The following is a 23,978-nucleotide window of genomic DNA, read 5'->3' as shown; positions in this document are numbered from 1 at the left end:
TTCTTTCCACTCTCAGCTATTTAGTGATTTTCCACAAACAAAGGGAGAAAATGTAGATGAAGCCTCAAGTGATGACTCAGGTCTTAGGAACTTTGTTCCCAAACAGTTGTTCTCATCCATATTGTGTTCTCCCAACATCCCGATAAGTCCTTTTAGTAGCATCAAAAAATAACCTCTCTCTGAGCAGCAAGGCAGAGAAAATAGTAGTTATCCCATTAATGTGGTGTATAAGAAGCCTGGCTGCAAAGATCACCCTTACTCTCTAACAAAACCCTTTCTTCTTCTCTAAGAACAACTTTGACGTTGGAGTAACTTTCTTTCTCTGTTCCCCTGGAAACCAATAAAGGTAGAATGTTAGCTGTGTTATTTGACAATAAAGCATAAAGTTAAAATGATCCCTGATTGGTAAATTATATAAACACCTTGTAGGAAGCCATAGCTTTAGGCTTTCCAGAATGTGGTGATTCTTATGACCTAGCAAAATCCTTGCAGGGAACTGGGAAGCTGTGCTATAGGGCAGTTATGAGAGATACTGACTCCTATTCAGCATCTAAGCCAAGACAGATAGGGATTTTGTCTCCTTGCTCCTAATCTTTCACTAAAGGGCAGAGCCTAGTCCCCGGAATGCTCATAAATACTCTACTGGAGAGAAATGTTTGATGGTGACTGGCTGGCAAGCTGTGTTTTTTGCCCTGCAGCCTTCTAAAGTGAATCTAAGCCAAGTGTGACCTACGGTAGTGACCTTGGAAGTTTTCATGCTTAAATTGAAACCCCCTTAGTGGATGTGGTGAAATGAGCCACTGGGTACAGGTTTCCTGAGAGGTGTTTTCTGAGAGGCATGGGATAAAATGCAAAGTACAAGAGTAAGTTGATTCTCCCTTCAGTGTAAGTCCAATGACAGAATACCAAGAGAAAACACCTCTGCCAAGGCGACTACACTGACTACAACCATGTGAAAATGACAAGCATGGTTAAGGTTTGGGAGGAAATATATAAATAGTCACACTGTTACTTTTTTAAGAGAGGGATGGGATTCAGGGTGATTTCTCTTTAAAATTTATTTATATTGTATTATAATATATGATCTGTGCAGTATGGTAACATGATAATCGCAAGACCCTGTGGCTGGAGAATTTTAACTAAATGTTCCCTTCTCTCTAAGCAGTCCCCACTGTCCTTAGCCTCTGCCTTCACAAAGCATTAAAAAATAATGGAAAATAGGGCTGGAGAGTGGCTCAAGTCCTACCCCTGAGGGCCTGCCTAGCAAGGCCAAGGCCTTGAGTACAAATCCCAGTACTGTCAAAAAAAAGAAAGAAAAAAATAGTAATCATGGCAGAATGTGGTAGATAAAAAACAAAATTTACAAAGTGAAGACTGGCAGTGGAGTGAGAGAGAAATTTTAATGTATGGGGGCTGGGACAATTTTCTAGCATTGAGTTTTCCTTGTAGGGTAGATCTCAAATTGTGGCTATGTCATTGTGCCTACAGTCAACAGTGCTTAGAATAGGTTTTTTAAAAGGAAGGGAAAACAGTATCTCATTTTTGAGATGTTAGTATTTTTGGTTTCTTGCAAGAGAAATGTTCTATTTCTTCATTTCAAGAATACAGACCCTTGTATCTATATCCCAACAGGTGACAATCATGTTCTTCCATCAGTGGAATTAGACCAAGAAAGCCTGTCCTTAAATCCATAAAAGCCAGTCTGCAATCTCCAAGCCCTCGGTGGCTCAATCCTGATTATTAACGCGTTCACTTCCCTCCCAAGGCAACAGCAGTGGAGTGGAGGCCCAGCAGTGACTTCCAATTAAGAAGCTTCAAGTTCGATCTCAACACACTGTCATGTTTTTGTACATGTGTTCTCTGAGACTTGGTCCTAGAAACACTTTCAAATGCCAACACTAACAGTGGGTACCTGGAAACTTGTTCACTTGGCCAGAGAATATGTCATTGTCATGAAATGAAACTCCATGCCAGTAGATGTCACAAGGCAAGCGACGGCCAAACGGGAACTAGAAAAAAGAAGAAAAAAAATGTGGTTAATAGTGAAAGGAGCTGCGGCCACATTGGGTGTCCATTGTGCACAAATTCCTGTCACCTAGAATACAGCTCATGATTTAGTCCTCAAAATAAGCGTGTGAGGTACAGGAGAGCTTCCCATTTTGTGAGTGAAGAAATGGAGCCAGACAGGTCTCATCACAGCGGCAGTGTTCCCATCACACACGGCAGATGCACCATTGCACACTAGCTTACAAAAAGAATATTCCCATCTTAATGATTAAAATCCTGGGGCTAAGAGGGGTCATTTGACATGCCCTAGGTCACACAAAGGAATTGGGATTGAAACCCAGGTCTACCAGATTCCAAGCCCATATGTCTTTCCCTTTCTCTGTAAATTGCAACTCTCAACCCAGCTCCAAAAGAATCAGTCTCTGTCCTTTTCTCTCTTCCTCTCCTCTCCTCTATTCTCCTCTCCCCCCTCTCCTCTCTCTCTCTCTCTCTCACACACACACACACACACACACACACACACACACACACACACATACACACACTCCACTCCACAAGAGCAGGAGATATCCCCAGTGCCTAAAACAATTCCTGGCACTCAGTAAAGACTTTTTGAATTAATAAATGAACAAGCCAGGCATGGTCACCTGACTCGAGATGACATAACCAGATTCTGTCTTCCAGGAACTTGAAAATCAGAGCTGCCAGGAAGTGTCTGCTGGCCCTTGAACTGGGAGCCAGTGCTGGACACACACACAGAGAAGCAAAGGCAGTCAGTCTGCTGAGAGAAAAGGAGAGATGCGGCTATGTTGCCTGGAGACAGGTAGAGTGACCTTGGTTCCTGGGGCTTGCCAGTCTTAGGTCCCTGCAGCCCTCATGAGCCTGGCTGGCACTCCTGCCCTTGGATCCTGTGAGACAGGCTTGCATCCTGAGGAGATCTTTCGGTATTCTAAAATCTTCTTTAGCAGAGGGCTTCAATTATTTGCAGTCAGAAAAATCCCTCACTGAGACAAAAAGTCTGTTCCTTCCATAACCTCCTGCCACCTCTCAAAGTTATTAACAAGTTCTGCATTTACAGAATGTGGTTTTAAAATCTGTAACTCTGATGACCTTGTTAAAGGGAAAAGCAAGGACATGCTAGTTCATATTTAGAACTTGCTCATTCAAAGTCCAAATGAAGAGACATGCCAACACATTAAATAAAATCACTTGATTTTTCCATTCTAAGTTCATCAGAATTTTGTCTACTCCAAGCTGAGGGGAGGCGTTCCAGTGGAAGAACACAGCGTGACTAATGAAATGGTGGTGATTCATGCTTCCCAACCATCCCAAAATTAAAATGAAGGCAAACAGACTCCAGCCCTTTAAGTCAGTTACATTATTTCAAAGCTGTGCCAAAGCAAGGCATATGCTACACACACTATTAGCATTAACAACTTCCGTCTATAATTTATACCACTTCACTCATTTTCTTTGCATCCAGTGGGTGGTAAGTTATTTATTTAGTAGTCATAAATACAAAGAGATACAACATATGTTATTTCTTCCAGCTGTTAGTGCTAATATGGAAAAGGGAAAAAAAAACAGAAAGGTGCTTCTAAAATGCAGGCTCTCGGCCAGGCACAATGGCTCACACCTATAATCCCAGACCAGGGGAAATGTTAGCAAAACCTATCTCAACTAACAAGCCAGGAGTGGTGGTGCATGTCTATAAACCAACTATGAGGGAAGCACAGATAGCAGAATCATGGCCCGAAGCTGGCTGCCAAGGGCTTGTGGAGTGGCTCAAGTGATAGAGCGCCTGCCTAGGAAGTGTGAGGGTATGAGGCCCTGAGTTTAAACCCAAGTACCACAAAAAAAACACCAAAGCTGACCACAAGCAAAAATTTTGAGACCGTATCTTACAATCTAAAGTAAAAAGGGCTGGGGACATGGTTCCAATGGAAGAGCACTTGCCTAGTTCAGAGTTCAAACCCCAGTACTGCCAACAAGTAAGTAATTAAGTAAGTAAGTAAATGAATAAAATACAGGCTCTCCAAGGCAAGTGTACTAAGATTAGAGTGGCTTTGTTGCTCATAGTAAGGGACCAACACCTGCTCCTTATCAGCAAGTCATTTGATGACGTGTTATCATCCTTTATTATCACCTTCCAATCCTTACCACCTTCACCAGTACCAAGGCAACCCTCTAATCAAAAGTACTATTAGCTCATTTCGTTTTGATAAGCTACCATTTTTTAAAAACTTTACCCATTCCTCCAATAATTATTAGTCACCAAGAATGAAGAGTGACACAATTTTAAAATCCTTTTAAAAACTGTCTGCTTACACAGCTAACATCATACCCAATAGTAAGAGACAAGAAACTGGTCCTTCACAATAGGGAACAAGACAAGGATGCCCACCTCCCCACTTCAGTGCTACAATATCACCAGTTCTAGTCAGAGCAAGGGGTAAGAGAAAGGAATAAAAGACATCTACATTAGAAAGGAAGAAATAAAATTATGTTTCCTATCTGAAGAAAGTCCTGAAGATTTCACAAAAACACCGCTAAAAATAATACATTAAGTCAGTAAAGTTACAGAACACAAAATCAACACACAAAAAATCAGTTGTGTTTCTATACACTGACAATGATCAATCCCAAAAGGAAATTAAGAAAACAATTCTATTTTCAATAATATCAAAAAATAAGATACTTCAGAGCTACTTAACCAAGGAAGTGAAAGACTTGAAACTTCTAAATGTTTCGAAGGAAATTAAGGAAGGCATGAATAAAAGGGAAAGATATCCCATGTTCATGGATTGGAAGATGGACACTGAAGGTGTCAATGCAAGCCAAAGTGGTCTGCAGACTCAATCCAGTCTCTACCAAAATCTTCTTGACTCCTTTTTGTGTGTTTGTTTGATTGCTTTGCGGAAATAGGAAAAAAAAAATCCTAAAATTTAATTGGAATTATAAGGAATCGCGACTACCCAGACAATTTTGAAAAAAAAAAAAAAGCAGAGTTGGAGGTCTCCTACTTCCTGATGGCAAAACTTAAGACAAAGCTGTGCTGCTGTTTCTGAAAGGCCACCTGCACCAGGCAACACATGTCTATTTGCTTGGGACAGTTCCAGTTCACGCCTGGTGTTTTTAATAATACCTCTGCTCACTTTTAAATTATCCCAGCTTAGACAGCAGATTAAACGGATACCCCATTCCAGAAGAAGGTCTATTTGAGCTGCAATTGAAAGGAAGAAAGAGGCTGACTAGGAAATGAAGGAGGAAGAGAGTTAGATAGAGAGGACAAGCATTGAAAGCCCAGAGGTGGATTGACTATGGCACCTGGGAAAGCTGGAAGACAGGTCTGGGTAGTGTAAGAACAGGCTTTGACAGAGGCTTTGGCTCAGTGTCAGTAGGTCCTGGAGATGGGGTTGGGGAATCGGTATCTGGGAGAGAGGGACAAGAGAGAGAGGGAGTGCTGGCCATAAAAGGTGAGGGGAAAAGTGTTTGAAGATTGAAGGAGGTGGTGAGAGGCTGAGAGATCCAGCAAGACAAGAACTAAATCTGTCCATTACATGTAACAACACAGAGAGCTTTGGAACCCTGTGAGCCCACACTAGTCATCACCTTCCTGATCCCTTGCCACTTACTAGGTGTCTGACTCATGTGTGCTCTTATTTAATTGTTCCATACAGAACCTTCATCACTCTCCTAACATGGAATTCCTAGGACTGGGAACAATTTGACATACTTGTCTCAGGTTTCCAGTGGTGCTAACTGGTCCAGTGGGTCCTAGGCCCCAGAAAAATTAGAAGCCATAATCCTGAGGACTATCCGTGGGCCTTGTCTCTCACCTGGATGAGGACTACAGTTCCCACCAGCCTCTTCCCTCTCAGTCCACCTGACATGTACCAGCCAGGGGGGATATTCTCTCTCTCTCTCTCTGTCTCTCTCTCTCCCCCTTCGCCTCACATCTTTCTCTCAGCAGCACTGGGGTTTGAACTCAGGGCCTTGTGCTTGCTAGGCAGGCACTCTACCACTTGGAGGCATGCCCCCATCCTGGCTCTAACTAGGCTGCTCTTGCTTAGAACCCCTCAGTGCCTTCTCGTGCACCATAGAACCCAGACCAAGCTCCAAGCCTCAAAGACACTTCACAAGCTTCTCTCTGCCAACCAGCCACATTGGGTTCAATCACTGTCATGGCCAAGTGACTTTTCCTGTTCTGTGGCCCAGGTTTCCCCATGTGACTCCTTCTGACTCCATGAAGCTGTCTTACCAGCTCTCCATCCTCTGCGACTTCTGTTGGTAACACCCATCACAGCCCATTCTGCAGTCTCTTGTCTGAGTCTTCCTCACCACTGTGTGAACTCTGATGAGAAAAGTCTTATAGTCTTCTGTGCATCCCTAACACCAAGTTTTCAGCACACTGTGCACCTCTGTTTTTAAACCTTTTGAAGTTAATAAGTCCCTTTGCAATTCTCCCAGAATTGCACACGCACATACACACACACACACACACACACACACACACACACACACACACACACACACACAACTTTTCCATATGATTTTAGGAGATTCCAAAATGCTCTGAATCCTCTAGTTGTTCACATACCATTGTTAACAAGACCTGCAGTAATATTTCATGATTTAATATGTGAATGAATGAACTTGCAAAGAGTAGCTACTCAAATACACACCATCATTGCCACTATTAAAGCTTGCATCTGTGTAATGCTTACTACTTCATTTGTGTTAAACACTTTATGTGTGCTCTCATTTAACCCTCACAACACTCTTATGTACTATCAATCCTATTTACATGACACCGAAGCTTTGAGAGAGTAAATTATCCTCAAGGTCATAGAGCTAGTGTGAGCAGCGATCAAGTTCAGGTCTGCCTGATTCCAAGGTCCGTCACTCAGCCATTTGCTATGGTTTGGGTGGGTGTCCTCAAAAGTTCATGTGTTAGAAGCTTGGTCCCCAGGGTGGGTGCTATTGAGAGGTGGTTAAATCTTTGACAGGTGGGGTTTGGTAGGAGGGCCTTAGATCATTAGGGTGTGGCCCTGGAGGGGATTGGGTGACCCTGGCCAGTCCTCCCTCTCTGCTTCTTGGTTCCTGATGTGACATGTGAACAATTCTCTGCCACATGTTCCACAACCATTTTCATCTGATGCTCTTACCCCAGGCTCAAAGCAATGGACCCACCTGATATTGGACTGGAATCTCCAAAACTATGAGCTTTAAACTTTCTCTTTATAAGTGAATTACCTCAGGTATTTTGTTACAGTAACATAAAACTAACACACCTCCCCACACTACTTTTTGAACTGATAACTTAGTTGTATTCATTAGTCACACATGAAATATTGTAACTAAACTACCGTCACTCTGCACACTATTGTCTTTGTCACAAAAGAAATTTCTTCCTCAGAATATACACCTGGTGGGCCCAAAATCTTTCCCCCTGTTGCCCCGAAGGGCTGAAACACACTTGCAAAATAGTCAGGCTTAAATAAGAACTGGAGCCATTAAATTTCCTTTGAGCATCTTTGTGCTTAAGGAACTGATGTTCAGGTCTCTCTCCTAATGGTCCAAAGAGCCAGTTCAAACCCTACCCCCTGGGGACCTGGCAAAATGAAATTTCACAGTGAAAGCTGATGAAAGCCCCATTCACATTTCTGTACTTTGTGAATGATTTTCTTCATAAAGCTTCTTTATGAACAGAAAATCTTTCAAGTGACTGGGGATAAAAGTGGAAAATAAGCTTTGATATGGGTGGGTATATGTGCAACACACTGGCAAGGGGAACCATCCAATCTGGCATTTAAGATGAGTGGCCCAAAGAACTCAAGGGGAGCCCAAGGATGTGGTGGCCAAAGCATCATGTTTGCATGGAGCAGAATCTGGATTAAGCCCCAACCCACCACACCCCATTCTGATACCCTGACCCAGTGACTGTGCCCCTCTGCGATTCAGCAGCTCATCTACAGCTGAGAAAAAGACAGCAATAAAACCTGTCTTCCTGCTTTGTGGGCTAGGCTTAATGCACGGGAAAGCACGCTGTAAACAGCAAATCGCTCTTACATAGGACAAGTTATCAATTTTTGTATTCAAAGAAATCACCTCAATGAGAAACTTGAATTAAAACAGATGCCAACCACATATGGAGCACCATTGCAATGGCTGTCCAATGAGGACACTGTGGTGCACCTGTACCCAGGAACCCTTCCAGGATGTCCTCGGGCACAACTAATGGATTCCTGTCTACTAATGGATGTTCTGTTGATTCCTGAGTTCATTTACCTTGTTTGGCATTTATATTTACACTCTCTCCTAGATGGAATGCTTTAGGGTGAGACATTTTATTCTTTCTATCTTCTCCTCCACCTATGTAGCTGTGGGCAGCAGCTCTGACTCCTGTGGCCCTGCTTCCTGGAGTTCATCCTTTGCGTGTCCTCTACCATGTTGGGCACAGTCTTGGTGTACATGACAAGAGCATGCAGCAGAGGGAATGGGATGTCACTTCCAAAATTAAGATATCTTTGTAAAAACATTGTGACTTCTGTCTTGACTCTCTCTTTCTCTCATTCCCTCCCTCTCCCTCAGTCTCTCCCCCTCTCTCTCAATCTCTCCTTTCTCAATGCTTCTATCTCTCTCGTTCTCTCTTTCCTCTCTCTCTCCTCTCCATCTCTCTCAACCTCTCCCCTTCTCAATCCCTGTTCTCTCTCTCTCTCTCTCTCTCTCTCTCTCTCCCTCTCTTCCTTTCTGCCTCCCCCTCTCCCTTCCCACACTCACTTTGGGAATGCCTAGGGAGAGGCTCCTATGTAAGGAACACAAGCCTCAAGCCAACAGCCATGTGAGTGAACTTGGCAGTGGATTCCTCAGCCCAGGCACATTCTCAAAGTCTGTGTCTCTGGCCACAGTGGCACACACTTTGACTTCAGCCTCATGATGGACTCCTCACTCTCAGAAACCATGTGAGATAATAAATGCTGTTTTAAGCTGCCAAGTGGTGGGGATATTTGACAAATGCACCATTTCAGTTTTAGAAAATAATCATAGAGAAAGAAACCATTTTGAGGATGAAGGGAATTAAAACTAATATATCCTTATAATATAAAGGATGTAATAACTACTACTTATGGAGCACTTAATTATGTGGCAGGTATTTAAACATATGCTTCCACTTTGCAAATGAAGAAATATAATCCCATTGGTAATTATTGACAAACCCAGAACTTGAAGCCATGTTGGTGTAGTCACAAAGATCATGCTCTTTCAATTTGATTAAGCTAGATGAATTGATAGATGGGTGAAAGAATTAACCTATGAAAATAAATGAGCACATATAGCAGGCAGTTGTGGACAACGCCTAAAGGAAGATGTTATAAATTTGTAGTTGCTGCCTTGGGATAAATCTTTACACCTGACCTAAGTTACTTGAAACCCAGTAATATCCAGTCACCCTTGGCCTATTTAAAAGTTCCCATGTGATTATTTGTGACACAACCTGCTTATGCTCATCCCACTGGCCACATAACACATTCTGGCAGCTGCTGATCAAAAAACATAATGGTTAAGACCAGAGTCATATAAAAAAAAGTTCCCCTCCTCACCTGTTTTCTTTAAACTAGCCAATCTACAACCCCTGAGGGAAAGCCTAAAGGATAATGGCCATAGACTTTACTAGGGACACAATCCCACAGATTCTCCCTCCCCATTCTCACCTCTCCTCTCTCCCTTTCCTTATCCTCCCCATCCACAGTTCTCTGTCCTCCAGATTTCCTATTGGCCCCCAGTGGCACCCCTAACCTCTCTAAAACCTGTAAAAAATTTCTTCTGTTTCGTGCAGTTTAGTTTTACTTCTTCATTGTGCCTCATCCAACTTTCTCCTGCAGGTTCTCCAGGAGGGTGTCTTATTGGCCTATGACTATTTACAACAAGGCAACCTTGTTGAGGTTTAGACTTGAAATGTCCCCCAAAGGCTTATGTGTTGAAACCTGGTCCCCAATGCAATGTTCAGAGGTGGGGCTTTTGGGAAGCAATTGAATCATGAGGGCTCTCATCTAATCAATGGGTTAATCCATTGATGGATTCATAATTTGATGTCATTATTAGGGTAGAAACTAGGAAGTAGGGCCACCTGGATTAAGTAGAGGACGTAGATCACTGGGGGCGTTCCCTCAAGGGTAGATTTTGTTCTCAGCTCCCCCACCCTCAGCTTTCTGACTGCCAGAAAGTGAACAGCACTGCCATGTCCTTCCGCCATGATGTTTCTGCCCTGCTGCAGGACTAAAAGCAGTGGATCCCGCTGAGCATGGATTGAAAACTCTGAAACCAAGAGCCAAAATAAATCTTTCCTCCCTGAAGTTGTTTTCTTCAGGTATTTTGTCATTGTGACTAAAATCCTCTCTCTAATACAAATTAGAAAGAGACCATAACTATAAAAATCACAAGAATGTAATACAGAAACATCCAGAGAAGGCCAATTAAGACAAGCAAAGACTGAGCAACTGCCTTTCAAGGATGAATTAAAAATATATCACTGTTCTTCAACTAAGAAAGCAAGCAAACTAAATACTGGTGGAAATATATCTGTGTTAGTCAGTTTTCCATCACTTTAACAAATACCTAAAATAATCAACTTAGAAAGAGGAGGGATTTCTTTTGGCTCACAGTTTGGGAGGTTTTAATTGATGGTTGGCTGGCCTCATTGCTTTTGGGCCTGTAGTGAGGCAGCACAACAAGGCAGGCAAAATTGTTCACTTCATGGCAGGACAGTGAAAAAGAGGGAAAGAGACCAGGGTAACAATGTCCCCTGCAAGGACACATCCCTAATAACCTAAAATCTCTTACCCTCGGCCTCACCTGGTAAAGGTTCCACAACCTCTAATAGTGCCATGGACTGGGGACCATACCCTAAGCACATGGGACTTTGGGGACCTTTACAGATTCAAATTACGGTACTGTCCAATCCTGAACACAGCTCTGTCTGCCAAATGTGAGCATATCGAAATAAACGAGTCCTTTTCAAGCCTAAAGGGGGGGTGGGGGCAGCTCACCCCACTTTTGTGACACTCACATCTCAGCTAATGGCACTGAAGCCTTCCCAGACAGCTGAGAACAGCCACTGGCTGAGGGCCATGAAGAAGATTCCAGGATCCCTCCTGCCTCTGAGAAATGGGACCGATAGGGAAAGTCCTCCCCAATCAGACAGCTTCCTGTTCGGAGCATCTTTGGTGGGGATGGTGGAAAAGTCCACTTGTGGAGCAACTCCAAGCCTGCTCTCTCAGTGAGAACAATAATGTCAACCTGATTAAGTTATTGTTAGGCTAAATAACCAGTGTGAACAGCACTGGCCAGCACAGTCTAGTTCTTAGGTGTTCAAGCAAGGCTGGCTTTCTTCTTTTCCATTCTTTCCCATCAATCTTCACTTCATACTTATCAATTGATAAGAGTTTTTTTTTTTAAACTTCCCCATGTCTCTGATACCAAAAGAGCTGGGTGGTAGAGGTGTTTTCAGCATCAGCCTAAGGTTAAAGGTGCACATGGTACATTCAGGGCGTTAAAGCTATGTAGGTCTGAGAAGTGATACCCTACCTCTGAGGAGCCTGCACTTGCAAAAGAGTTTCTTGCCCCAAGTTTGAGAACGTGAATTCAAATCTCAGCCTTTCCAACTGCGAAGAGCTTTGGTTTCATCATCTGAAAAAGATGAACAGTGAAGCCACTCTCACCGGGGATGGTTGTAAAGATGAAAAACAACCATGTAGGTGAAAGGACTGTTAGGAACCAGGGGCCTGGCATACAGAGGGGCTAAATTAGTACAATTAGAGACTATGGAGAGCAAGCCACCGTGATTGTTCTTCACTAATGAAGTCCCTCGGTGAGAAAGGCAGGGAGGAAAAGTCACAGCCATGCCTGATGACAGAGAAAAGCAAGGCTGGCCCTCTACAAGTTCCCCTGGAGAAAACAGCAAGCAAACAACACTCCAGTCCAGTCCACCAGGGATTCAGGAGCCAGGCTGAGGGCAGAGGCAGCTGTGGGGACAGCTATGCAAACAAATTCTGTGTGACAAAGGGCTGTGTGAGAGCCCAGAAGTAAGAGCAAGATGGAGAGAACTTAACCAAAGAGGGCCTGTTGAGCTGGGTGTATGGAGGCTTCCACCAGGAAGAGACGGGGAAGAGGGAATGGTGGCAGGATGTGGAGTCAGGGAGGACAGAAGTCCTGTGTGGCCAGAGCTCAGGGAATGGGGGAGACAGCACAGGATAGGTCCACACGGCCCACACAATCGAGAAGGATTCTCAGGACAGGCTGAGGAGTTTCAACTTGATTCTGGAGAGTGGATGGGGAAGCAGATCAGGACTGGGAGAAACAGAGGGGGCCAAGAGAAAGGGATGCACCAGGAAAAGGAGTAGGGAAGGCAGAGGGGTAAGGCTAGTCCTGGGCTCCACGTGTAAGGAATACTCTGATGGGCAGCACACTTCACAGAGGCTCCTTCTCACATGCCCAGTAGGCTGGCATTCCTCTCTCACCTCTGCCGGTTTCCTCGTCTTTGGGACTCCAAAGTAGAGGATCCCACAAGACTAACTAGCACTCTGAGGAGCCTTCCAATTTAATAAAGGCGTCGTCTGGCTCCAGTGGGTTTCCCGGGAACACAATAATTACTCATCCTCTAATAGAGCCAATAAATACAGCAAGAGGATAAGTAATTAACAACCTTTTGCTGGAAAGTAGCAATTCTTGTGATCTATGAAGTTTCCTTTTCCTGTTCACTCCTGCATTATTGCAGATATGGCATGATACTCCGGGCAGCCGTGCCATTCATTGTTCACCGAGTTAATCACCAAAGCACGCCGTATTTTTTTTTATTAAGTCCATTCATTATCATTGGCTCCTATGAATTACAACTGGCAAAGCTGCAGTGAGGTCTGACATCCATCTTGCTTCCACTTCTGGTTGTAAGCATTTAATGAGATCACAATTGTTAACAATTTAACTGGGGCGGCCGGGGACACCCATGTTAGCAGAGAGGTGGGGAAATAACCTTAAGCCTTTCATGACTTCAGTGACTACAGCGATCCTTCCTACCCAAGATATAGACTCTGGTATTTGCTTTCCCACCCGTAAAGAATCTTATTAGTAGTAATTACATTAGGCGAGAGAAAGAGAAAAACTTCACAAACTTCTAAAGTGATTTACCTCTTGGCTTGCAGTTTTAATTAAAATTCCAGTTTATTTAGCAAATAGCTCTGGAAAGATTAGATACCAATTTGGTGCTGTGTTCTTTCTCCACTTTCCAATTCATAAGGCTGACACAAACAGCACAATCACCAGGCTAAATGATTCCTACTCTGTTGCATCGTAATTCAGCCTATGGAAAACAACTCCAATATCAATGATGAATTATAAATTAACTTCATTATGCTCTGCAAAATTATCAACAGTAATCTCCTTGTTTGCTACTCTCTCATGGTGGTAAATTATATCAATTTTCTACGTGGCCTCAAATTACCAAGCCTCTTCCACATCAAAACTTTTATGTGTTTATTAACCAAAATGGAAACAAAGCAAATCAGAGTTCCATCTCTGCGGCACTTTCTTCTCACCCCGGAAACGGCTTCATCTGAAGTCACACCTGATACCTCTTAGGGTAGTGTATCCCCTAGTTACCCAGAAACCCAGGCCAAGTCAGGACTCTCCCACTGGATATTTGCTCTAACAACTCCATGGTTTAGCCACCAATTCATTCATTCAACACATAAGCAAGTTGTGTTTTTGAGCCAAGCAGCGAGCTCAGGGAATGCCGAGAAGTGCCACATCCACACAACAGAGGGCTGGTGGTCAGAGCCAAAGCTGGCAAGGTGAGAGTAGGAAGATGAATAAAACAGTCCTTACTTTCAAGGACCTGGCAGTGCAGTTGATGAGTCAGATCATTACAATCCCTACAGCCACCACCTTACTAAGCATCAGTTCCTGTGTCAGATTTCTAGACAAATCTTCAATAACTCTGGAAATAGCCACCTGCTCATTTCACAGAAGAGGCAGCTGTGGCTTGGAAAGGCAGAGGACATTTGAGCTGACTCCTGATGAGAAAGACAGAAGTTGCCAAGAAGATAAGAAAGGAAAGGGATCCCCCAGGAGGAAGCAAACAGCATGTGCTTAGACCGAGCAAAGTACAGCCGGGAGCCTGGAGGTCCTGTCCTCCTGTCTGTAGCCACTGACTCATCGAGCCATTGGAGTATTCCCTGGACTTCTTCAGGCCTCTTGCTGCATGTAGGTATTTCCCATTCTGCAAATCTACAAAGTCCTGCTCTTCCTTTTCAGCAAAAGCACCCAGTGCTGTCAAAATAATGTACCCAAGAGAAAGACAAGAGGTTTCCCAGAGGAGTCACTAGACACAGGTAAATGGGCTCAGCTCCCTCTAAATTCATTTGCTCCTCCTGACCCCTAAAATCAGTCTGAATCTCTCAGAAACATGTCATACCACTGCCATGTCATTCAATCACATTAAGAAGAATGACCAGCATTAAGCCAGTAATAATGGCTACTGTGAGTTCACAGTATGTGTTGTGTGCTTTACATGGGCTTTTTCAATTCACCTTTCAACTCTAAATAGATACCTTAATCTCTGGTAGTTCATACAATAGGTGACAGGGCAAGGAACAGAACCCAGCCCCATTAAATCCTTACTCCTCAAAGAGCTAGACCTGGGAGAAATGGATGACATTCTTTTAACTACCATAGAATTCTAGAGATGATGGCAATTCTGGTGCCTAGGCAATTTGTATGGGGGAAAGGGGCAGGGGAGGAACCGGAAGGGAGGGATTGGGCCCATCTAGGAGCTCTCCAGAGTGCCGGTCAGCCTCTGCCAAAGCATTTGCCTCAGAGCACCTGCATGGCTCTGGGTGCCTCAGCCTGGCCCAGCCCTCACTTCCTGACTTCAGTGCCCAACAGAGCCCCTAATGGAAAGAAGAGAGTGCTGAGAACGGAAATGCCTGAGCTTGACAGGGCAGCCAACACATCCACGGAATGGCTACTGAGAAAGAGTGCTTACATTGTATAATAAATCAGTTCCAACATATCTATCTCCTCAAACTTTTGACATTTCTTTAGAGTGAAAGCTTTCAACATCCTTTCTTCTAGCATTTTGAAATGTACAGAACATTGTTAATTATAGCCACCATACTGTGCAAACCTACCACAGGCTCTCACTCCTATCTAACTATAATGCAGTAGCCATTGATTCAGCCTTTCTCCAGCTTCCATCCACTGTCCCCAGACTCTGGTAACCACCACTCTACTCTCAACTTCCATGAGATCAACTCTTTCGGATTCTGCCCATAAGTGAGATCATGTCTTTCTATGTCTAACTTATGACACTTAATCATCTTGATCTCCAGCTCTGCCCATGTGGCTGCAAATGACAGGATTTGATTCTTTTTTAAATGGCTAAATAGTATCCCATTGTGTATGTGTACCACATTTTCTTTATCCATTCTTTCATTGATTGCTTCTACTTCTTGACTATCAAGATAGTGCTACAGTGAATGTGAGAATGCATGTGTCTCTTTGATGTACTGATGTTATTTCCTTTGGCTATATACCCAGGAGAAGGTAGCTGACTCTCATGGTAGTTCTATCTTTAATTTTTTGAGGAATCTTCATATTGTTTTACATAGTGACTGTACTTAGATTTCCCCTAATAGTGTGCAAGAGTACAGGGAAAATTGTATTTGATTGTAGGCTCCCCCCAAGAGATAAAAATGATAAAGTATTCAAGAGAAAACTAGAAGTTGGTCTGCCATAAGGTATCAGGATCAAGTTAGATAAGGTCATACCCATTCTTACCTGAAGTAGAAACATCTCCTTATGAATTGAGAAGTCACTGAGAAAGGCCCTGGGCTTCCCTTTGGCTGTTCAGACCATAAAACCTAAAAGGCCTACAAAATAGGACATTTATAAGCCCACCTCCCCCCCAGCAGTAAGACAGATACTAGAAAAGAACATTTCTTCTCTGGCTCCACCCCACCTCCATTCTGTAAGTTCCTACACAGCCTTCATTACCTAGTTTTTCATACAAGCAAACATTATTATGCATCAACTCAACATCAGGTCCTGAGGTAATTCAGTGAAGAACTGGGCACAGTCCCTATATTTAGAATGGTGAACTTACGAACAAATTGTAATGGAAAACAGCAAACTTGATAGTTGATGAGGGACAAAGGGCTATGGGAGCATGAAGTAGAGTGTGAGATTCTGCAGGAGGTAGGGGGAGGTGTGGTTTAATAGAAAGGTGAAAGGTGAATTGGAACATGCCAAACCCAGAAGGCAGTCTAACCTAACAGAGCCCCGTGTACAAAGGCACAGAGATGTGGGGAAGCATGAGTCTAAGTTTCTCTAAGGCAGACATATCTTAATCATCTCTATATGGCTGGTTCCTAGCCCAGTGCCTGGATGTAATAGATGTAATAGGTGTGTAACAGACACTGGAGGAGTGGGAGGCATGGAGCTCAGTGTGGAGTGGATTAGGCATGACTATGGGGCTGTGCTACAAAAAGGGACATGAGTGGCTGGAAATGTGGGCTAAGTGCAAGGCCTGAGTTAACCCCATACTGACAGTGAAACCGCTCAGGTGTGTATAAGTCATATGCAGGTTTGGTCACTCATTTCTCCAGTCAAAGGTCAATGATCGATGCCTACCTCTGCACAGGTGAACAAGGCAGCTATTGGAAAGGAAATGTCTGGCCTCAATGATAGTATAAGAGTGATGGACTTGTTCTCAGCTGAGAAAGACTCCATCTGCTGTTTAGAATTTTTAAAAGAATGTGAAAGAAGAGGAGATTAATGTCTATGGGCATCTTTGTCAGATTTGAGTCTCCTTTTTTTTCTTGATGTTGAACTATATTGCCAAATTCCCAATCTTCTCATTATTCACAGCCAATAGGTGTAGCCAAAACCACTGCTTACACTGGCCTCTTGAGATGAGAGTTGTTATTCCTCTGCTAAGTACTTAAGCAATACCTTTCACTTCACTTAATGAACTCAGAACAAACTGATTGATGGCCTCGCTCAGTTTGCAATGACAGCTGGCATTTCCCTGATGGCCAGATAATGAGGCAATTGCATTGTGTTTGTCACCCCAATCAGTGCACATGGTCTATTAGGGCAATGCCAGGCCAGGGATGGCTTTCAGGCAGCCTCCATGGCATGCAGCTCTGTAAGCACTGTAGTATCAGATTAACACCTCCATGTTTCCCCACTGCAATAAAGCTGGGGCAGAAAAGTCATCTTAGGAAAAATCTGTATCATGTTACAAATAATGATTGGTAGAAACATTGTAGGATTAAGAATCAAGAGACCAAGAGACTAGTCCTAATTAATTCACCCACCTGACAAACATTAATCCAGTACCTGGCATGCACTACTGGGATAAATGCTGGGAAAGAAAACAAAACCACCACCTCTTACTTTGGTGCTAAGCACTAAGCATGTATAGTCACTTAACACTCCTAACAATCCTGGGGCATAAAAGCCATTATCATATCCATTTTCCAGACAAGGAAATTGAGGTAAAGGATCTTGCCTGTTTTCAACCTCATAAGTAGCACAGGCAGGACCCAAACCAGCCAATGTGACTCCAGAGGTGAATAAGATGTCACTTTGGCCCTAGAGAGGCTCAGAGTTTCTTGGAAGAATATAGACATTTACATATGTGGACTTAATAACTCTGTGACCCAGAGGAAAATGCTTAGTCTCTCTGTGTTAGCTTTCTATTGCTGCAACAAAAAATTAGTGCTAAGACAACATCCATTTATCAAAACTAATTTATTTATTAACATCAATTTATTATTATAGTTTTTTAGGTCAGAGGTCCACCATGGAATAGCTGAGTTCTCTTGTGCCATGCCCAGGTTGTCACAAGGCTAAACTCAAGCATTGGCAGGATTGTGGCTGTCATCTACACTCAGGGATGCCACCTGTACTCACTGACTGTTGGCAGAATTCCTATCCCTGCAGGTGTAGGGCTGAGAGAGTGTGGGGAGTGGATTATGAGAAGCCTATGAGAACTTAACATAAGCAAAGCTGTGCCCAATAATCGGCAGGCTGAGTTTGGTATGGCCCCAGCCACAGAAGAGTGCAAAATGCAGCACAGCTGCTTTTCCTAAGTTGTTTATGTTCAGAGAAGTAGGAACACAGGTTTCTCTTCTTACGATGTCACTCCTGTCCCCAAGAACTGTTGCTCCACCTCCTTGTTTACCACTGGATATAAAAGACTTGTTGAAGTAGGACATGGGGTTTTTCTTGATGGGGGGTGGATTGATTGGTGGGCTGCTTTCAAGAATGATGCTGCTGGTGGGCTGCTGAGTTACGCTAGAGATTAGAGGAAACATTGGACAGTGCAAGTCTGATGGGACAGTGCAAGTCTGAGGGCCGAGACTTTAAGAAAGCTAAAGAGAGAACATGGGACAGTACAAGTCTAACAACCGAGACTCTAAGAGTTATGCTAATGCAGTTTTTAGATGTGGCTGCTGTTGTTTGTCTGCAAGTCTGAGCACCGAGACTTTAAAGGGAACTTGGAACAGTGCAAGTCTGAGGGCAAAGACTTCAAGAGAGATTATGCTAAAGAAAAGCTAAGAGAAAACATGGGACAGAGTGAATCTAAAGAAAGAGACTTTAAAGAATAGAAAAAAAGACTTTAGAAGTAAGGTTTTAGAGAAAAGAAGCAGAGTAAAGAGAAGAGAGGTAAAAAAGCAACAAGGCTGCTGTGCATCTTCATCCAAGTGCCCAGCACACCTGGCCCCAACTTTCTGCATGTCTGTCTTCTATTGTTTGTCCTTTGTGCATCTCCCGTTGCCGCCAATTAGGTCAGGAGAACAAGGGAGAGAAAGCTTGCTCCAAGAGAGCCCTTTCCTTTCCTTCTAGCTATTGTCCCGGAAATACACCCAACACCTAGTGACTTCCCACAGTTCCTCACCACAGTGACCCCCACAGGCAGTGCATAGTGTAGGTGTCTGCTTTCTTCCAGACTAATCGGAGAGCATCTCTAAGACTTGCTCTTCTGCAGCCAGCCAGAGAAAATGCTTTAAAAGGGCTGATTGGATCAGACCCACCTAAGGAAATCTCCCTTTGCCTTACAGTATAACTATCACAGGAGTGATGTCTCATCATAGCCACAGGTCCCACCCCAAACCCAAAAGGTAGAGGAGTAAAAAAGGTGACTATTATTCTGGTTCATCTTAGAATGCTTCCTACCACACTTGCTGAGTTGTTTTCACTTTCCCGGGGGCAAGAAGACAATGGAGGTAACTCCTACCTGACTAGTGATTTACAGTCTAGAAAACACCTTATCACATAGCTATCTCATTTAAGCCTTACCATCTAGACATCTCGATGCTCTGGGTTACCTTGCTTGTCCAGAAGAAAAATCTGAGTGCTAGAGAAGTTGCAGAACCTTTTCCCTGACACATGGTAGAGAGAGCATGGGAGAGCAAAGACTTAACTCAAGTCTCCCTGTTTCAGCATGTGAGCTCCCTCCTATAGCCATGCTACCACATTGATTTGAGAGGATCTGACACATTCTCATGCCAATGTCCCAGCCAAAGTGGAAGGAATACAAGAGTCACAAAGCTCTTGGTTCAAATCCAAGTTCTGCCTTCATTAGTTCTATAGTCATGGGCAAGTCAATTCCCTGACTTTCATCTATAAAGTGGGGGGACTTGGACTGCATGGTCTTCAAGGGCTCATTCAGCCTCAGATCAGGACAAACCTGTTTTAACTGTACTGTGAACAATTATGAGCTCCATGTCTCCATTCTCTCAAATGAAGGAGAGCTGTATAACTGTGTCTTCTGCCTATCCCTGGGCTCTGGGGGAAGACCTTCATTGCTTTAGTTCCCCAGGGCAGCCATAACAAGCTACTAGAACTTAGTGCCTTAAAATGGAAATTTTTTCTTTCACAGTCTGGAGGCCAGACATCCAGAATTCAGGTGTTGGTAGAGTTGAATCTTTCTGAGGGCTGCGAGGAGAATCTGTTCCATGCCTCTCTTAGATTCTGGGTGGATGCCAGCAATCTGGGATTCCTTAGCTTATAGTCCCGTCACTCCAATCCCTGCTTCCATCTTCACATGACCTTCACTCTGTATGTCTCTGCCTTTCTCCTTTTCTCCTTCTCATAAGGCACTTGTCATTGGATTTAGAACCCATTCTAAACCCATAAATCATCCCATCTCAAGTGCCTTAATTATCTTTAAAGACCTTATTTCCAATTAAGGTCATAATAATAAATTCTAGTTAGGACTCTCTACACTGAGATGTTTTATCTCATACAAAACCTTAAAACTGTATTGATGTGAGAATGAGTTGGAGGATGCAATCTACCACATAAGGCATAGCCTTCAGGGCATTGTGGCACATGCCTGTAATCTCACCTACATGGGAAGTGTAAATAGGGGGATGTAAGTCCAGGCCAGCCAGGGCATAATAATTTGAGATTCTATCTCAAATTGACCAAATCAAAAAGGGCTGGGGGTGACTCAAGTGTTAGAGCGCCTGCCTAGCAAGCTTGAGGCTCTGAGCTCAAACACCAGTATGCCAAAAATAAATAAAAAAGCAAATAAATAAAATGATACAAGCAGAGTTATAATTAAGAGCACCTATATGTAGTTCAGTGGGCTTAAAAGCAAAAACTTTCATAAAATTTTTTGAACTTCTTATGAGTCTTGTGTTTCTTAAAAACAACAGAAAAGGCCAAGCACTAGAGGCTCATGCTGTAATCCTAGCTACTTGGGAGGCTGAGATTAGGAGAATCATGGTTCCAGGCCATCCCAGACAAAAAGTTCATTGAGATGGAGTCTCAATGGGAAAAAGCTGAGCAAAGTGGGGTGCTCCTGTCATCTCAGCTACCAAGGGAATTACAAGATAGGCAGATTGAGGTCCAGGCCTGTCTGAACAAAAAGTGAGATCCTATCTCCAAAATGACCAGAGCAAAAAGGGTTGGAGGTATGGCTTAAACAGTAGAGCACCTGACTTGCAAGCACAAAGCCTTGAGTTCAAATCCTAGTACTGCCAAAAATAATTAATAAATTAAATAAAAAAATTTAAAAACAGAAAAGCATGCTATTGCTTACTTCACTGATGCTCCATTTCCTTCAACAAGTTACAATGGCCAACCAATTCACTTCAGTTTGTCAAGGACTCTCTTGGCTTTAGAACTGAAAGTCCAGTGTCCTGGAAACCTGAGTAAACCAAGGCACTTGGTTTCCATGTGCCAAGAGGCAGCTTCCATGTGCCAAAATATGGAAGAAAGGACTTATTAATAGCAAGCGCTTCTTGTAAACCTTAAATCTAAATGGTAGTCATACATCTGAAAGTTATTCCCAGCTGAGTAAGAAAACAAAATTTTGAATTCAGTTCACTTAATAGTATCAGCCTGAATTTCACAAAGGATTAGAGGAAATCTTCACAAGTCAATGTTCTTATTCTCTTCTAAAGAATTCCAGGAAAAGAGATTTTATAAAGCCACCTTTGAAAGCCATTCTACCATCTGTAATCTTTTTAAAATATCTACAATCACATTATTTTCATTCTTAGCACCAGGATGAATAAAGAAATCTTAAAGGTATGCTATCCACAGGAAATCAGGTAAAGTTATTGGAGACCTCAAAATGGATCACAACAGAACAAAGTTAAAAGACCATTGGAAGACAGTCTTTTGGGTTGGGGAGAAGAAGACAATTGTATTACATAACTAAGAATACTGGAAAATGTGTAGTCTTAAAGCCTTGGTTATAATCTAGTCTATTCAGAACAATGATCATAAGTGAGTTATCCAAAAGAAGATAAAAGCTAATGTTTATTAGTTGCCTATTAAATGCTATTTGCTCTTGTGCTATTTTAATCTCCCAACTCCTCCTGTTTGACAGCACTGATCCATTTTACAGATGAGAAAAATAAGACTCAGAGTTCATTCACATTATACTACGCCAAGTGTTTGGCATGTTGTAATAAACGTAGAGGCATAAGATTCCTGCTGTCATAGGAGCTTATGGTCTAGTAGGGAATGATAAACACTTAAAAACTCTTACTAAAGTAATGATGAGTGACCCAGCTTGGGAATTCGGAGGACAGAGGAGGGTGTGGGGAGAACGATTTCCTGATTCTAGGCAAAGGAAAAGGTACTTAGAGGTCTTGAGCTAAGAACATTCAGTTATGTAACCAAGATAACACAGTTTGTGAGTGCTGGGATTGGGGTTTTGACTCCTGTGCTTTCTGACTCCACGAGGCATGTTCCCTCCCCTTCAAGACAGCATGAACAGCCCTGTTTTAAACCTACAGAGGACAGGCCACCAAGGGGACACAATTCCTAGCAATGACACTCAGTATTTCCTAAACTAGTCAGATCATTAGAATCATCTAAGGGGGCTTGTTTAAAAAACAAACAAACAAACAAACAAAGATTCCCCAGCTTCCACCCCTACTGGGAAATCAAATATTAACAAATGCCCCAGATGATTCTTAGATCAGACAAGTTTGGAGTATGCTAAGTCACGACTTCAGAAAACCTAAAACCTAGCACATTAGGGGCTTACTTAATGGCAGTCTCCCAGCCATTTTTAAGAACTGAGTGGAGTTTCTTGAAATAATTTAGCCTTCCAAGAAGAAAAGGAATGGGAAAAAATAAGAACCCTCTAGAGCTCAATCAGTCAACCAATCAAACAAAAAAGCTGCCTCTCCTCTCAGCCAGATTTCCTGTGGATTTCACCCTCTCTCCTTCTGGATTAAGTAGTGTCTTCTCGGTATAGGATACATGACTGCTGTCAAAACAAAGCCCGTTCCCACGCCAGAGGGCTCAGGAGCGTACTACTAATTTGGAGTCATTGCTAATTGAGGAGTTGAGTAGAGACACCAAAGCGGCAAGATAATAAGAAAGCTTTCAGTTGGGAGAGGTTATGGATTTAGAATCCAAGCAATTTGGGTTCAAATCCCAGACCCACCACTTACCAGATGAAACATTTATGAACTTCTATAATCCTCATTTTCCCCAACTGCACGGGGGGCTAATCAGACCTGCTTTGCAGAGTTATTCTCAGGAATAGGTGAGGTAATGAAGGTGCTGGCCTGACACTAAGGGCCCTTAAGAAATGTTTGTCAATAAATAATAAAGCAAGAGTGAATTTAGAGCTCAATAAGAGAGGGATTGTGCCAATATGGTGCCAACAGTTAATAAAGCTATATTAAAAATTGTTTAAAGACATGCTTAGGCACAAAGCACTGTTTCTAAGCTACATTGTAGAAAAAAACAAACAAACAGGTCCTTCCTGTTTTATCCTATAGATTGGATTATGATTGGTTTTCTGGATATGATGTGTTCAAATGGGATGCAAGGGTGGAGGAGGAGCTTTGATGCACTCGTTTTTATTTATAGGTAATAAGTTTCCTCGGAGCTGTAAGAACTGAGCCCAGATTCCAGAAACAAGAGCGGACTTCAAGTTGAGGTGGATGGTGCTCAAAAGCTGGAGAACTGGGGAGCAGAGAAGAGGAACAGCCTGCAGGCTACACTACTAATAATGCCATGCATTTTCAAAAGTGCTTTAAATGATCTTCCTTTACTAAAAGACAGAAAACCCATTTGAGAAGTTTGATAGAAGGTGGGGGGAGCTCCAGAGAAAGATGCAAATCACTGAGCAGAGTCAGCATTGTTGGAAGTATTCAGTAAGAAAACCAATGCAATCACTTTGAGCCAGAGCCTGGACAGTGTTCCCTTCCCTTTCCTCTTAGCAAGAGGGCCATGCATATGAATAGCCTCTTTACTGTTTTATTTCCACATGGTCTGAATTTGATTTAACTCTGCATCTTCCTCCTCAATGAGGTTGAAATATATCATTGGTTGCTTAATGGTCCTTCAAGCAATGAGGCCTTTATTAAATAGCAGCGTGATACCCAGGCGCTCAGGATGCGAGTGGCACACAAATTTCTCCCCACTGA

The 23,978-nt window shown here is 43.0% G+C and overlaps 1 protein-coding gene across 3 annotated transcripts in view; it reads right to left on the bottom strand.

The window, feature by feature from the left end:
- The window catches only part of Ttll11 (tubulin tyrosine ligase like 11), a 224,062-nt gene that overhangs the window by 183,969 nt on the left and 16,115 nt on the right, over positions 1 to 23,978 (bottom strand). For 2 of the 3 annotated variants that reach the window (XM_020173109.2, XM_074051079.1), the window contains exon 2: positions 1,913 to 2,009. In XM_020173109.2, the coding sequence (XP_020028698.2) occupies positions 1,913 to 2,009 (97 nt within the window). Of the gene's footprint in view, positions 1 to 1,912; positions 2,010 to 11,595; positions 11,719 to 23,978 lie in introns of those variants that run through there. The other variant, XM_074051080.1, reaches the window with a different exon arrangement.

Source organism: Castor canadensis, chromosome 13 (assembly GCF_047511655.1).
Source record: "Castor canadensis chromosome 13, mCasCan1.hap1v2, whole genome shotgun sequence".
NCBI classification, from domain to species: domain Eukaryota; kingdom Metazoa; phylum Chordata; class Mammalia; order Rodentia; family Castoridae; genus Castor; species Castor canadensis.
The sequence above is the reverse complement of the archived record's forward strand: the minus strand, read 5'-3'. Positions and strand labels throughout refer to the sequence as shown.